The 13445-nt window shown below is 40.7% G+C and overlaps 2 protein-coding genes across 3 annotated transcripts in view; one reads left to right on the top strand and one right to left on the bottom strand.

Annotated features, from left to right (window-relative positions):
* Positions 1–853: 853 nt before the first annotated feature.
* LOC134666761 (probable arginine--tRNA ligase, mitochondrial) lies at positions 854–2953 on the bottom strand. 2 transcript variants are annotated; one of them, XM_063524040.1, is made up of 3 exons: positions 2807–2953; positions 1519–2620; positions 854–1435 (listed from the first exon to the last, which is right to left on the bottom strand). In XM_063524040.1, exons 1-3 carry the CDS (start codon positions 2840–2842, stop codon positions 936–938), a joined length of 1638 nt encoding a protein of 545 aa, XP_063380110.1. In that variant the 5' UTR covers positions 2843–2953; the 3' UTR covers positions 854–935. The 2 variants fall into 2 exon arrangements, with proteins under 2 accessions (XP_063380110.1, XP_063380111.1); XM_063524041.1 differs by having other exon boundaries at positions 1519–2613; positions 2807–2920.
* Positions 2954–3412: 459 nt separating this feature from the next.
* Positions 3413–13445, top strand: part of LOC134666838 (WD repeat-containing protein 19) — a 36169-nt gene continuing 26136 nt past the window's right edge. Inside the window, exons 1-8 of the mRNA XM_063524155.1 lie at positions 3413–3524; positions 3768–3925; positions 5156–5380; positions 5797–6007; positions 7601–7739; positions 8196–8337; positions 9111–9361; positions 12037–12257. Coding sequence (XP_063380225.1) covers positions 3510–3524; positions 3768–3925; positions 5156–5380; positions 5797–6007; positions 7601–7739; positions 8196–8337; positions 9111–9361; positions 12037–12257 — 1362 coding nt within the window. The 5' untranslated portion in view covers positions 3413–3509. The remainder of the gene's footprint in view (positions 3525–3767; positions 3926–5155; positions 5381–5796; positions 6008–7600; positions 7740–8195; positions 8338–9110; positions 9362–12036; positions 12258–13445) is intronic.

The raw sequence follows: 13445 nt of genomic DNA, 5'->3' as shown, positions 1-13445 counted from the left end.
ATGATATGAATGCTCAAATAAATATCCTAGTCCTAGAAAAAATGGATCAATTAAACAATCACAACGAGAAAGTACAAGTTCTTTTATACATGGTTATATCAAAAAGTATGAAACGTCCCATAATAACCTTTGAAGTATGTCACGAATTTATTGCTTTATGAAGATAAAATCGGGTTGCGGATGTTACAATTACTATAGTCTGGTAAACAACTTCAGTCAGTAAGAACTAGGAAAATAGTACTCATCCCTTTCTTTTGGGTTCTAGACTGCTAGTACTAGTGTGAGACAGTATGATTTTCTCTACCTATGTTTGATATTACCTGGTTACCTAATTAACCAATACCTAAGTAATAGGTATTAAGTAATTAGTACCTGGGCCAAACACCTTTGTAAGTAGAAAAAAAGCGAAAAATTCAAACTTTATATGGTACGATAACCCTTCGTGCCTACATATTTTGCCGCTTGTTTCTACTGACGTAATGGCTTGACAGACTATACATACCTACTTGACTTGATTTTCGCATATGATCAAAACAATTTTAAAATGTGCGATTGATTTTATTAAATATTAACACAACCCACTAAGTAACAACAATATTTTAGAAAATAAAACTTTAGTACTCTTATTTCTTTCATATTTCATTGTCTATGGTTATTACCTTTTTACTTCCAATACGTCTCCATTCGTTCGTTTTTAGCGCGTTGCGCTTGCGCGGGAAACAATACATGTAAATAAATTACTTTATAAACAAGTTATTTAACAATTTATTTATAAGTCAAAAAAAATATTACTAAGTTAAATAGGTATTCTATAAGGTTTTTGATATCCAAGGAAGTAATATAAAATGCCATATTATTTATTTATAGTTTTAATTAATAACTTTCACTAAATACTTAAATATCCCAACTACTACTACTTGCAATACAAATCACAGCTACATTTCATGTAATGGCCTGACCCCAAGAATCTCCAAGCCAGTCTTAACAACTAATCGCGCAGAATGAAAAACGAGAAGCCTTTGCGCAGCCACGTCGGCGTCAACGTTTCTCACTTTCAGCTCGTTAAACATTCTATTTACATGTCGCGCCAAGCGAAACAGATAGCTCACTATAACACACGCCTCATATTCCGTATACGACCTATTTAAAACGGTTTCGAATTTCGCCAGCTCTGCCACAACGTCGCCTATTACTTGCTCGGATATGAGACGCGGCTCGCATGTCTCTGGTATCGCTATACCGCAGTTTTGTTCCAAGCTCCAAAGTCGACAGTGAAGGTACTGAAGTTTGATACCACTGTCTCCTTCACTCTGTAGGGCTCTGTCCCAATCGAAAGTATAGTCTCTCAGTCTTTTTTGTTTCAAGTCATTGATAACTACTGCTGTAGTACCGAGGATGTCACATGTTTCATCATTCAATGCTGCAGTCCTTGTGTCTGAAAAAAAAAACTTTAATGTAGTAATTGAAAAAAAAAAACAATTATTTAAATACAAATTTGCCTCAGGCACAATCAATTACTTTTTGATTCCTTCTGTTGTTCATACATCTTGTTCTTAGCTTCGTCTAGAATGTTACTTAAGAATACCACATTGCCTGATCTAGTGCTCATTCCTTTAATTCTGCCAAACTTTATATGCTTGCAACCATTTACTAGGTCACTATTAACTTGTTTCACTATCTCAAATAGTGTCGCAAAATGATCTGTCTGTGCGTTGTCTACTATATACAACATTTCATTGAATTTGTATTTGATGTATCGGTGTAGAAGCCCCGCAATGTCTCTGGACATGTATAGTGTTGAATTGTCACTTTTTAATACAGTTACATTCTTATTATTTACCGTGGCAACCTTTTTGCCTTCATCATCAGTATGTAGAATATTCAGTCTTTCCAAAGTTTCCATTATGCCTTTAATAGCCTTGGCATTATAGTCAGATTCCCAGAGATAGTCATCAAATTGTATACCCAATCTTTGATAAACTTTTTCTAATTCCTGAACTGTGACTTCCCTAATTTTCTTCCAATTACCCAAGTCTTCCTGTCCTTGTTCAATGTTAGTGAAGTAACGTCTAGCCTCTTCTCGCACATTCTCATCCGTGGAAGCTAATTTATTAGCATACACATAAGCCTCATACAATTTCTCTATTGGCTTATCTTTAATATCATCTAAGTTTAGTTGTCTTGCTTTGAGGCCATACTGGAGTAAACCAAATTGCGTGCCCCAGTCACCCAAGTAGTTTATTTTCGTGACATCATTATTGTAGTATTTATTGATGTTTGCAATGAAATTGCCAATAATAGTGGATCTTAGGTGTCCAACGTGGAATGGCTTTGCGATATTTGGAGAGCTGAAATCTAAAACTACTTTCCTTGGCTTGGTATCATGTTTTATATCTTTAGATATTATTCCTTCAATTATGGACTGAATAAAATCATCGCGTCTGACATACAGGTGTATATATTCAGATTTGTTGAATGTGTATTTATCATCAGTCAGTTCAGCAGCTGTTTCTTCTTGAATTGGTAGTTTTACAAGGAAATTGTTTTCATTATGTCTGTATGTTACCTGCATATTTTTAACATTTCTTGACATCAAGTTCTTGTTAAGTCTGTCTGTGAACTAAAAACATTTTGTTTAACTTTAGTGAAATTAATAGTGTAGATAGTATCTAGGTATTTACTGTCTCACTTGTGCGATAATTCTGTATTAAGTATAATTTAACAGCATAATTATTATAATTAAATAACATTTAGGCTAAAAAACAAAGGTTAAAAAGCCCAAAAAAAGGATTACTTATCGTTTTACCTTCTCTAATAGAAGACATCTTAATTTTGTAGTCATATTAAAAGTTGATGATTCGACACAGTTTAATGCTGTAATTATTGAATATCTATTGAATTAGAAAATTACAAATAGTTTTTCAAAAAAGGCTTTAGAGAAATTACAAATGCTATTTTACGTTACTGCTGGTTAGACGTAATCTGTTTTGCCATTGCATATTGAACATTAATACCCTTCAATATAGTTAATTTCACTTCAAAATAGTATGTACTATGAAACGTAAAAAAAATTACTACACACTACGCCTACTCAAACAAACTGTCAAGTGTCACAGCTGTCATATGGCTGTCATAAGGCTGTCATCGTGGCAGATTCGAAGACTTATTTGAGTTATGTTTAAAAATGCTACTTATGCATCCACGTCTTATATCCAGTATTTAATATAGTGAATTGTTGTTGTTAAGTTTAAAAATCACAATAAATTAAGAGACTAATTAAACTAAAAGCAAAATTAATTGTGTTTTTATGAACTCTTGACCTCGGAAGAAGTTTATCGTTGCCTAGCAGCGGATGTCTACAACAATGACCGATGACCGTTTGACAGTTGTTAAGTCTATTAATAGTTTGGTCCAAACATTGCAAGTTTCTGAAATAAAAGTTGTTTATTTATTCACATTATGAATAAAACTAAGTTAATATACATCTTTAAAGTTTAAGTGGTACAATAATGACCGCTCCAAAGGTTAGTTTAAATATCTCTCACAATTTTAGCGTTATAGGTTGGTTGGAATACCACTTATTACTTAATTATTCACTAGATTTCTATCCATAATGTGTGTAAATGTAATCTGTTGAACCAGTAGAACATATATTTGAATATGGCATCATGAAATTCATGAAATATAACCACTAATGAATGTTCACTAACCATGTATGGACCTTTAGTTGTAGTAAATGTTTTTTTTTTTTTATAATTTGTTTCCAGCTATTATATACGATAGAGCAACCCCATGGGTTGGGCGAGTTGTACTTCTCGTGGCAGAAGGGCGAAGGCCGGTCGCTGCTGGCGACTACGGGGACGGACGCTACGGTGGCCATACATGACCGCAGTGGGCAGCTGATAGAACGCATGAAGCTGCAAGGGTATGTTTTTAATATACCGGTGTACCAATAAAAAAAAAACACTATTCAAGCTTCACCTTTAAAAGCTGCAAGTAAAAAAAAAAAAATATTCCTGCTAGGGGCATAGCTTGATGACCAAGGGCCCGGGGCACATCCGCCTTGCCTTTTGGTAGCTACGCCACTAATGCCTGCTAATAGGTTCTGGACTCCTGGACTATAAATAATGATGAATGTTTCTATGAAATCTTTATAATTAAATCCTTCTTTATTTTAAGTACAATCTAAACATAAATACATATTTACTTATTATTTAACAAAATATACAACTAAACCTATTACAAATTAAAACTTATACCTAAACACACTCGATCAATTAATAAATTAACTCTAAATTAAACTAAATTAAAACTAAGCTAAATAAAGCCACAACCGAGAACTCAATCAAACAACCCGTCCCGCGCCCTTCCAGATGCAAAGGTGCCCATCACGCTCGCCGCGTTGCCACGCTGGACCGCGATAGACAGCCTCTGCATCAGGAATGACCCGGAACGAGGGTCATGACCTCCCTCCCTCAAACGTTGCCCCAATTCACTCAAAACGAGCCAATCTAGTTGTATTTATTTTCCATTTTCCTCAAACATTTTGTATACATAAAGTGTATATTTTCATCACAATTGGAACAATTTTTAATATTTATTATTACAGCTTTATTTATTTCAGCGAATATAATGTTTGTTTATATGTTGTTGTATTATTTGTTAATTCTTTTCACTGATCCCTATTGGGTAAAAGCCTCCTCGAGTCCCTTCCATTGTTCTCTATCTGTAGCTAATTTCATCCAATTTATTCCTGTTTTTCCAACTATTTGAACTATGTCGTCTGACCAATTAATATAATAAATAAAATAAATAATCCTTTATTGCTGTTCTACAGTGGTTACTAATTCTTATTTATTTGATGACGATTGGGTTTTGTATCAACAGCTTGTCTTTCGACAAAGGCCTCCTCTAAAGATTGCCATTTCTCCCTATCTCTTGCAAGTCTAATCCATCCTGGGCAGGCCACTTTCTTGAGATTATCTTCCCAGCGTTTCCATTGGCCACCCTGGTTCCTTTCACATCCTCTTGGGTACCATTCTGTACATATGATAAGAGAAAAAGCTGATAAATGGACCAGGAAGATAACAGAATGGTACCCAAGAGGATGTGAATTTTTAATATAAATAAATACAAACCCTTTTTTTCTGTTCAGCCTCTGTGCCGGTATGGAATGGGACAATGATGGGGACTACCTAGCGGCAATAACTCCAAACACAAACTCAGTTCTCCTCTGGGAATGCCACTCCAACAAGCGGCTGAACGTGGAAACAGGGCTTCGGGAGGCACCTTCCTGCCTCGCCTGGGGTTATGGTGAACCAATCCTCGCTATTGGCACACAGAAGGGAAATCTCGCTTTGTATAATCATCATACTACAAAGTAATTTTTTTTAATGACCATATCGTCGGGTGACAAGCAAAAGTCACTAAGTACCACCACAAGTTCATAGCCATAGTGAACCATATCAGTACTGAAAGAAGGTCGATTTTTGTTTAATGTTTTTTTAGTAATTAGTGACTTTTGCTTGTCACCTGACGATATACTTTTATTACTTTTATAGTTCTCAATCAAGTGCCTAAAAGCGACCAAATGCCAATGCATTTGTACCAATAAGACTCAAAGTAGGTACTTACTAATGTATGAAAAAACTCTGATGCAATAAAACTAAGATTTTAGAACATTTTTTTTTTAAATACAAAAATACTAAAACTTTGGTAATTTTTAAGTGGTGTATTTTTATTTATTTCCATTTTCTTTCCTTTAAATGGTAATAAAAATTCGTCATGATTTTTCAGGCGCATACCAATCATAGGCAAGCATACAAAGAAAATCACGAGCGCGGCGTGGAACAAGGACAACATCCTCGTACTAGCGTCGGAGGACAAGAGCCTGTCCATCAACAACGCGGACGGGGACACGCTGCGGGTCATCTCGCTGCGGGACACGCCCAACGACCTGCAGTGCTCCGAGATGAAGGCCGACGAGCGCGTGCCGGGCGAGAACACGGTAATTACAGCACTATACTGATGACAAGGACAGCATCCACGTAGCGTCGGAGGACAAGAGCCTGTCCATCAACAACGCGGACGGGGACACGCTGCGGGTCATCTCGCTGCGGGACACGCCCAACGACCTGCAGTGCTCCGAGATGAAGGCCGACGAGCGCGTGCCGGGCGAGAACACGGTAATTACAGCACTATACTGATGACAAGGACAGCATGCATGTAGTGTCGGAGGACAAGAGTCTGTCCATCAACAACGCGGACGGGGACACGCTGCGGGTCATCTCGCTGCGGGACACGCCCAACGACCTGCAGTGCTCCGAGATGAAGGCCGACGAGCGCGTGCCGGGAGAGAACACGGTAATTACAGCACTATACTGATGACAAGGACAGCATCCACGTAGCGTCGGAGGACAAGAGCCTGTCCATCAACAATGCGGACGGGGACACGCTGCGGGTCATCTCGCTGCGGGACACGCCCAACGACCTGCAGTGCTCCGAGATGAAGGCCGACGAGCGCGTGCCGGGAGAGAACACGGTAATTACAGCACTATACTGATGACAAGGACAGCATCCACGTAGCGTCGGAGGACAAGAGCCTGTCCATCAACAATGCGGACGGGGACACGCTGCGGGTCATCTCGCTGCGGGACACGCCCAACGACCTGCAGTGCTCCGAGATGAAGGCCGACGAGCGCGTGCCGGGAGAGAACACGGTAATTACAGCACTATACTGATGACAAGGACAGCATCCACGTAGCGTCGGAGGACAAGAGCCTGTCCATCAACAATGCGGACGGGGACACGCTGCGGGTCATCTCGCTGCGGGACACGCCCAACGACCTGCAGTGCTCCGAGATGAAGGCCGACGAGCGCGTGCCGGGCGAGAACACGGTAATTACAGCACTATACTGATGACAAGGACAGCATGCATGTAGTGTCGGAGGACAAGAGTCTGTCCATCAACAACGCGGACGGGGACACGCTGCGGGTCATCTCGCTGCGGGACACGCCCAACGACCTGCAGTGCTCCGAGATGAAGGCCGACGAGCGCGTGCCGGGCGAGAACACGGTAATTACATTATAAAAGTAAGTAGCTTAATGCCTAGTCTTGCGGTAGTCTTGTCAGGGTCGCCATGACAAGAAAAGATTGTAAGCTGTCTTTTGTACACCAGCTAAGTGGAGTAATACGAGTCCTGTCTCGATCCCCATGTAAGACGAAACAAGAGAAGAGAAATTACCTTCTGAGGAGAATATTTTTCACTTAAGTACTTATTAATTTAAGCGTCTACATAATAAATTATTAGTATTAAAGTTCGTTTCTTTTTTTTGCATTAGAAAGAAGGTAAGTGATCTTTACAAGTATTTTAATTGAAAAACGCTTTTTAAAAATCAATAACTATTACTTATGAAAGCAGAAGAATATAAATGATCGTATTAGATTCATAATTGTTACATATTTGCCGTGACTGATTTTTTAGAAGTGTTATTCAATTAAAAGACACATCAAGATTGTTTACCTTTGTTCTAATGCAATATTAGTAATAATCCTTATGGTTGTGAAACCTTTAGCAGCTGTTTTATTTTTTAATTTCAGATCAGCCTGGTAGTAGGCAAACGGACGTTGTACCTGTACAACCTACTGAACCCGGATAATCCTATAGAATTAGCCTTCCAACAGCGATACGGCGCCATCGTCGCCTACAAGTGGTACGCGGACGGATATATTCTTATAGGTAATTACGAAATTGTATTTATTGCTTCTACACTCATTTCATCCAGAAAATATGAAACTTTTCTATAAGTCGATCACTCAGAGTGTACTAATCATCAGAGAGAGAGATGCTATGCTATTATATGTATAGAATACAAAATACAATTATTTTATTCGTAAACACAAACGACACAAATTACGTCATATGATAAAATCATAGAAAAAATAAAGTGCCACGAAATGGCCTCATCACAGGATGTTGCTGCTGACTTCCAGCGTTGATCTTTCGCTAGTTTTATTGCATACTACTGTACGTGTATTAAGTTTGTTTTTGTTTGATTATTTTTATATTTCAAATTGTTTTTTTTTTTGTGGAGTTGAGGGGTTAATTATTAATATAAATTAATAATTAGCAATAATTTAATGTAATTTAATTATTTATACTATTGTAAAATGACCTGTAAATACTTTTCTCCAGGGTTCAGCGCGGGCTTCGTCATAGCCATATCGACCCACATCAAGGAGGTGGGAGAGGAGTTATTCCAAGTGAGGAACCACAAGGAAACCCTAACAGATGTCGCCGTGTTCAACGGACAAGCCGCTTCCTGTGGCGACAGCCAGTGAGTATATTTTTTAATCAGATACTTTTTTTGGGCAACACAGGCTTCCGACACGTCGGAAGGGAGGAGCCCAAGCGATATGTTACTGTACAAATCGTTCTGCCATTTTTTTGCGGGGAGAAACGTGCACACAGTCGCAGTTTCTCACTCACTACATATAAAAGCCATTCAGTAACAAAACATAGAAAATGACACGCCAAAGACAAATTTTGCACACCTCGATCTCTTTTGGTGTACGTAGGTTTTTTATTATTATTATGAATGGGCTAACTCGTGGCCACAGACTAGCCGAGGCGTAGACGTGGCCTACGATGGAGCGAGCTCGCCCAGAAGGTGCCTGTTCACTCTTGATTTGAAGGTTGCCGGATTATATGAGCACGGAAATATAGACGCCGGCAAGGAATTCCATTTCTTGGCAGTGCGCACCAGGAAAGAAGAAGCAAAGCGCTTCGTGCTAATTGGTGGAATAACTACCATGTAAGGATGGAAACTGCCCGTGGGTCTAAGTCTGATGGTAGAATGGGGACGATGGAATAAGCTCGTGTAGCTCTTGAGCACACCCCCGAAGTGCAACCTGTAGAATACCGACAGGCTGGCGACTTTCCGCCAATGGGCCAAAGACAGCTTAGCCGTAAGCTTCATAGGTTCTATTAATTTTATGTCAAGTTTTGAATCCAATAAATATGATACCACTGTGTCATTTGGAACCCTTTCACTACAGCGTCATCTGCCTTTGTGCTTCGCTCGTTTAACCTAATTTCCTCCATCTTTAGTTTGAAGCTGATCTCCGTGTGGAACAACGGCGAAGTCTCCGGCTCAGTGCTGCCCCCCGGCGGCGCCGAGCGCTGCGCCTGGAGCTCCGACGGCCGCCTCCTAGCCACCGCCGGCCGCGCATACTTGAACGTCTACGTGACAACCCTGCCGGCCTTGTATGCGGCCTATGGCACTAGGGTCATCACTCTGACGAGCTTGACTGAGGCTACGCTGTACCAGTGTATCCCGGTCGGCGATGAGGAGGCTAAATGTGAGTATTACGAGTACGTGACAACCCTACCGGCCTTGTATGCGTCCTATGGCACTAGGGACATCACTCTGACGAGCTTGTCTGAGGCTACGCTGTACCAGTGCATCCATGTCGACGATGAGGAGGCTAAATGTGAGTATTACGAGTACGTGACAACCCTACCGGCCCTGTATGAGGCCTATGGCACTAGGGTCATCACTCTGACGAGCTTGTCTGAGGCTACGCTGTACCAGTGCATCCCGGTCGGCGATGAGGAGGCTAAATGTGAGTATTACGAGTTCTTGACAACCCTACCGGCCCTGTATGAGGCCTATGGCACTAGGGTCATCACTCTGACGATCTTGTCTGAGGCTACGCTGTACCAGTGCATCCCTGTCGGCGATGAGGAGGCTAAATGTGAGTATTACGAGTACGTGACAACCCTACCGGCCCTGCTGTATGAGGCCTATGGCACTAGGGTCATCACTCTGACGATCTTGTCTGAGGCTACGCTGTACCAGTGCATCCCTGTCGGCGATGAGGAGGCTAAATGTGAGTATTACGAGTACGTGACAACCCTACCGGCCCTGTATGAGGCCTATGGCACTAGGGTCATCACTCTGACGATCTTGTCTGAGGCTACGCTGTACCAGTGCATCCCTGTCGGCGATGAGGAGGCTAAATGTGAGTATTACGAGTACGTGACAACCCTACCGGCCCTGTATGAGGCCTATGGCACTAGGGTCATCACTCTGACGATCTTGTCTGAGGCTACGCTGTACCAGTGCATCCCTGTCGGCGATGAGGAGGCTAAATGTGAGTATTACGAGTACGTGACAACCCTACCGGCCCTGCTGTATGAGGCCTATGGCACTAGGGTCATCACTCTGACGATCTTGTCTAAGGCTACGCTGTACCAATGTATCCCTGTCTAAGGAGGCTAAATGTGAGTATTACGAGTACGTGACAACCCTACCGGCCCTGCTGTATGAGGCCTATGGCACTAGGGTCATCACTCTGACGATCTTGTCTAAGGCTACGCTGTACCAATGTATCCCTGTCTAAGGAGGCTAAATGTGAGTATTACGAGTACGTGACAACCCTACCGGCCCTGCTGTATGAGGCCTATGGCACTAGGGTCATCACTCTGACGATCTTGTCTAAGGCTACGCTGTACCAGTGCATCCCTGTCGGCGATGAGGAGGCTAAATGTGAGTATTACGAGTACGTGACAACCCTACCGGCCTTGTATGCGGCCTATGGCACTAGGGTCATCACTCTGAGGAGCTTGTCTGAGGCTACGCTGTACCAGTGCATCCCTGTCGGCGATGAGGAGGTTAAATAATATGTGAGTATTACGAGTACGTGGCAACCCTACCAGTTCTTTATGTTGTACTAGCTTTTGCCCGCGACTTCGTTTGCGTGGAATTAGTGACAGCCGCTAAAGTAGGTATATAGCGCCTGGATATTGCTAATAGTAATAGCAATCATTCAATTCGCGCATTGCTTGCTTGAATTATTAGGCAATACATTAACTCTTTCAATTCCACCCCGCTTTGCACTCTCTTCAGGGATGATTTCCGACATAAAAACTATCCTATGGCCTTTTTCGGGATTCAAACTATCTCTATACCAAATTTCAACTAAATCGGTTCAGAGGCTTAAGCGTGAAGAGGTAACAGGTAGACAGACAGACACACTTTTGGGATATCGCCTTGGGTCGTCTCATTCGTTTTTCGTCAAGTTCTTAAATTAGTCCTATTTCGCTTTCGTCACCCATTCCACATTCGTCACAATCGTCGGTGGCTTTCAATGTAGATGACGAAAGCTGAATAGGACTAATTTAAGAATTTGACGAAAAACGAATGGGACGACCCAAGACGATACCATTCTTGCCTTTATAATATATTAGTATGGATTTAAGTATGTTTATGAAATGTACGGCGTTCGGGTAGTAATGAACACTATTAAAGTCTGCTGAATACTGAACATCTTTATTAGGGAAAATCGGACTTACATACTAGTGGCCCACGTGAGTGGCATTTAGGTGACCTTTACATAAATGTAATTAGAATTATTGTTCATATTAATAAATATATTTTCTATTTCTTAAATGTCACATGACGTGTCGACCCTAATACTCAACACGTTCATTAAATTCGAAATATAAACGTTGCCTAGTGTATATATACTTGAAGCATGTAAATACACAAGACGGAATCTTGCCTGGCTGCCTACCAACGGGCAGATGACGGGCACTGTGACGCGCAGGCGTAACCAACTGCGGGTGCCCCCGCGCCGGCTCGCCAAGTCAAAAAAAACCCTGGACGTACTCGGGAAAAACTATATAACACATTGAATGACAATATAAAACAAACACCAACCGATAAGATGTTTGTTAGGAAACTAAAGGCTATATTAATACAATTAGCTTGTTATAAAATAGATGATTTTTTCTCCGACTACAAGTCATTGGCCCAATCATAAATTAGGAAATAAAAAAGGCAAAATGGAAACTAAAGTTATTTAATAATATGTTAAGTTAAAATTATGCTATGTAAATAAGTATAAGTTTAAATGTGTTTACAACCTTGTATAATATCATAATGTACCTACTATGACGTGTAAATAACTATTTACCAATAAATCATTATTCATTATACGTCACGTGCCTACTCACAGTACATTTGCTCCAGCGGAGCCCGCCGTGCTGGCGACGTACGCGCTGCCGCTCGAGCCGCAGCTGGTTGCGCTGGGCGCGGCGCACGTGGTGATGGCGCGCTCGGCGCAGGCGTGGCTGTGCCCGCTGGCCGGCGGCGCGCCGCGGCAGCGCCGGCACCCGGCCGCTGTGGACGCGCTGCGCGCCGCCGGCGAGTACTGCGCCGCGCTCAGCGCCGGCCGCGCCCTGCTGCACAAGGTCACTATTATTCATTCATTCATTCGTTCGTTAGTTAGTTCGTTAGTTCGTTCGTTCGTTCGTTCGTTCATTCATTCATTAAATCAGTTTGTAATTCAGTCAATCAGTCAGTTTGTAATTCAATCAGTCAGTCAGTCATTCATGAATTCATACATTCATTCATTCGTTTATTTATTATTGTATAAAAACATAATATACAGCATTATAGTTGACTAGCTGTTGCCCGCGACTTCGTCCGCGTGGAATCTTATCTTCAACATTTTACTTCTTTAGTATACCTATAATTTTCATATCCAAGCAATGTTGAAATTAAGTACTTTTCTTTTTTAGCAAGTTGTATGAAGTTTTAAATCAAGTGGATTTTGATGTTGGTTGCTGAAATTACTTTTCTTGTATTCTCATAATAGGTACCTATGCCCTTATACAAATATTCAAGTTCAACCCCTTTCTCACCACCTTGGGGGATGATTTTCAAAAATGCTTGAATTAGTTTTCATGTTTTTTAATTTATTACCTTTTTTTCCAAAAAGTTAGTTCCTAGCTTAAAATTAAATTTACACCCCAAGACGAATTTTCATCCCCTTTTTAGCCCCCTTAGGGATTGAATTTCCAAAAAAGTTGCAATTACTTTTTTTTGTAATCGGCTATTACGAGTATGTCTTTCTAAGAAGTTTCAAAGCATTTGTAATGGATTCAAACTTTGAACCCCATTTTAACCCTGTTAGGGGATGAATTTTACAAATCGCTTAAATCACTTTTATTGTCTTCTAATAATATCCCCAAATACAAAGATTCAAATCCCGCGCTGAAAAAATGCATGATATCCATACAAACTTTCAACCCCGTTTTCACCACCATAGGGATGAATTTTCAAAAACGCTGAAATTAGATTTCTTGTATTTTAATATAATACCTTTTTACAAAGTTACAAGTTCCTAGCTTCAAATAAAATTTGCACCTGAAGACGAACTTTCATCCCCTTTTTTAGCCCCCTTAGGGGTTGAATTTCCAAGAACGTTGCAATTACTTTTTTTTTTGTAATCGGCTATTATGCCTTTCTGAGAATTTTCAAAGCATTTGTAATGGATTTAAACTTTGAAACCCATTTTAACCCTGTTAGGGGATGAATTTTACAAAACGCTGAAATTACTTTTATTGTCTTCTAATAGTATCCCCAAATACAAAGAT

Source organism: Cydia fagiglandana, chromosome 8 (genome assembly GCF_963556715.1).
Source record: "Cydia fagiglandana chromosome 8, ilCydFagi1.1, whole genome shotgun sequence".
Classification (NCBI taxonomy): Eukaryota; Metazoa; Arthropoda; class Insecta; order Lepidoptera; family Tortricidae; genus Cydia; species Cydia fagiglandana.
Note: the sequence above shows the minus strand (reverse complement) of the source record. Positions and strands in the feature narration are given on the sequence as shown.

Bases quoted from the DNA above. Each gene is read 5' to 3' on its own strand.
- LOC134666761 (XM_063524040.1), bottom strand. From the start codon at position 2,842: ATGACTACAAAATTAAGATGTCTTCTATTAGAGAAG. The intron at 2,621-2,806 runs GTAAAACGATAA...AAATGTTTTTAG, and splicing joins GATGTCTTCTATTAGAGAAG to TTCACAGACAGACTTAACAA. The intron at 1,436-1,518 runs GTAATTGATTGT...TTTTTTTTTCAG, and splicing joins ACAACAGAAGGAATCAAAAA to ACACAAGGACTGCAGCATTG.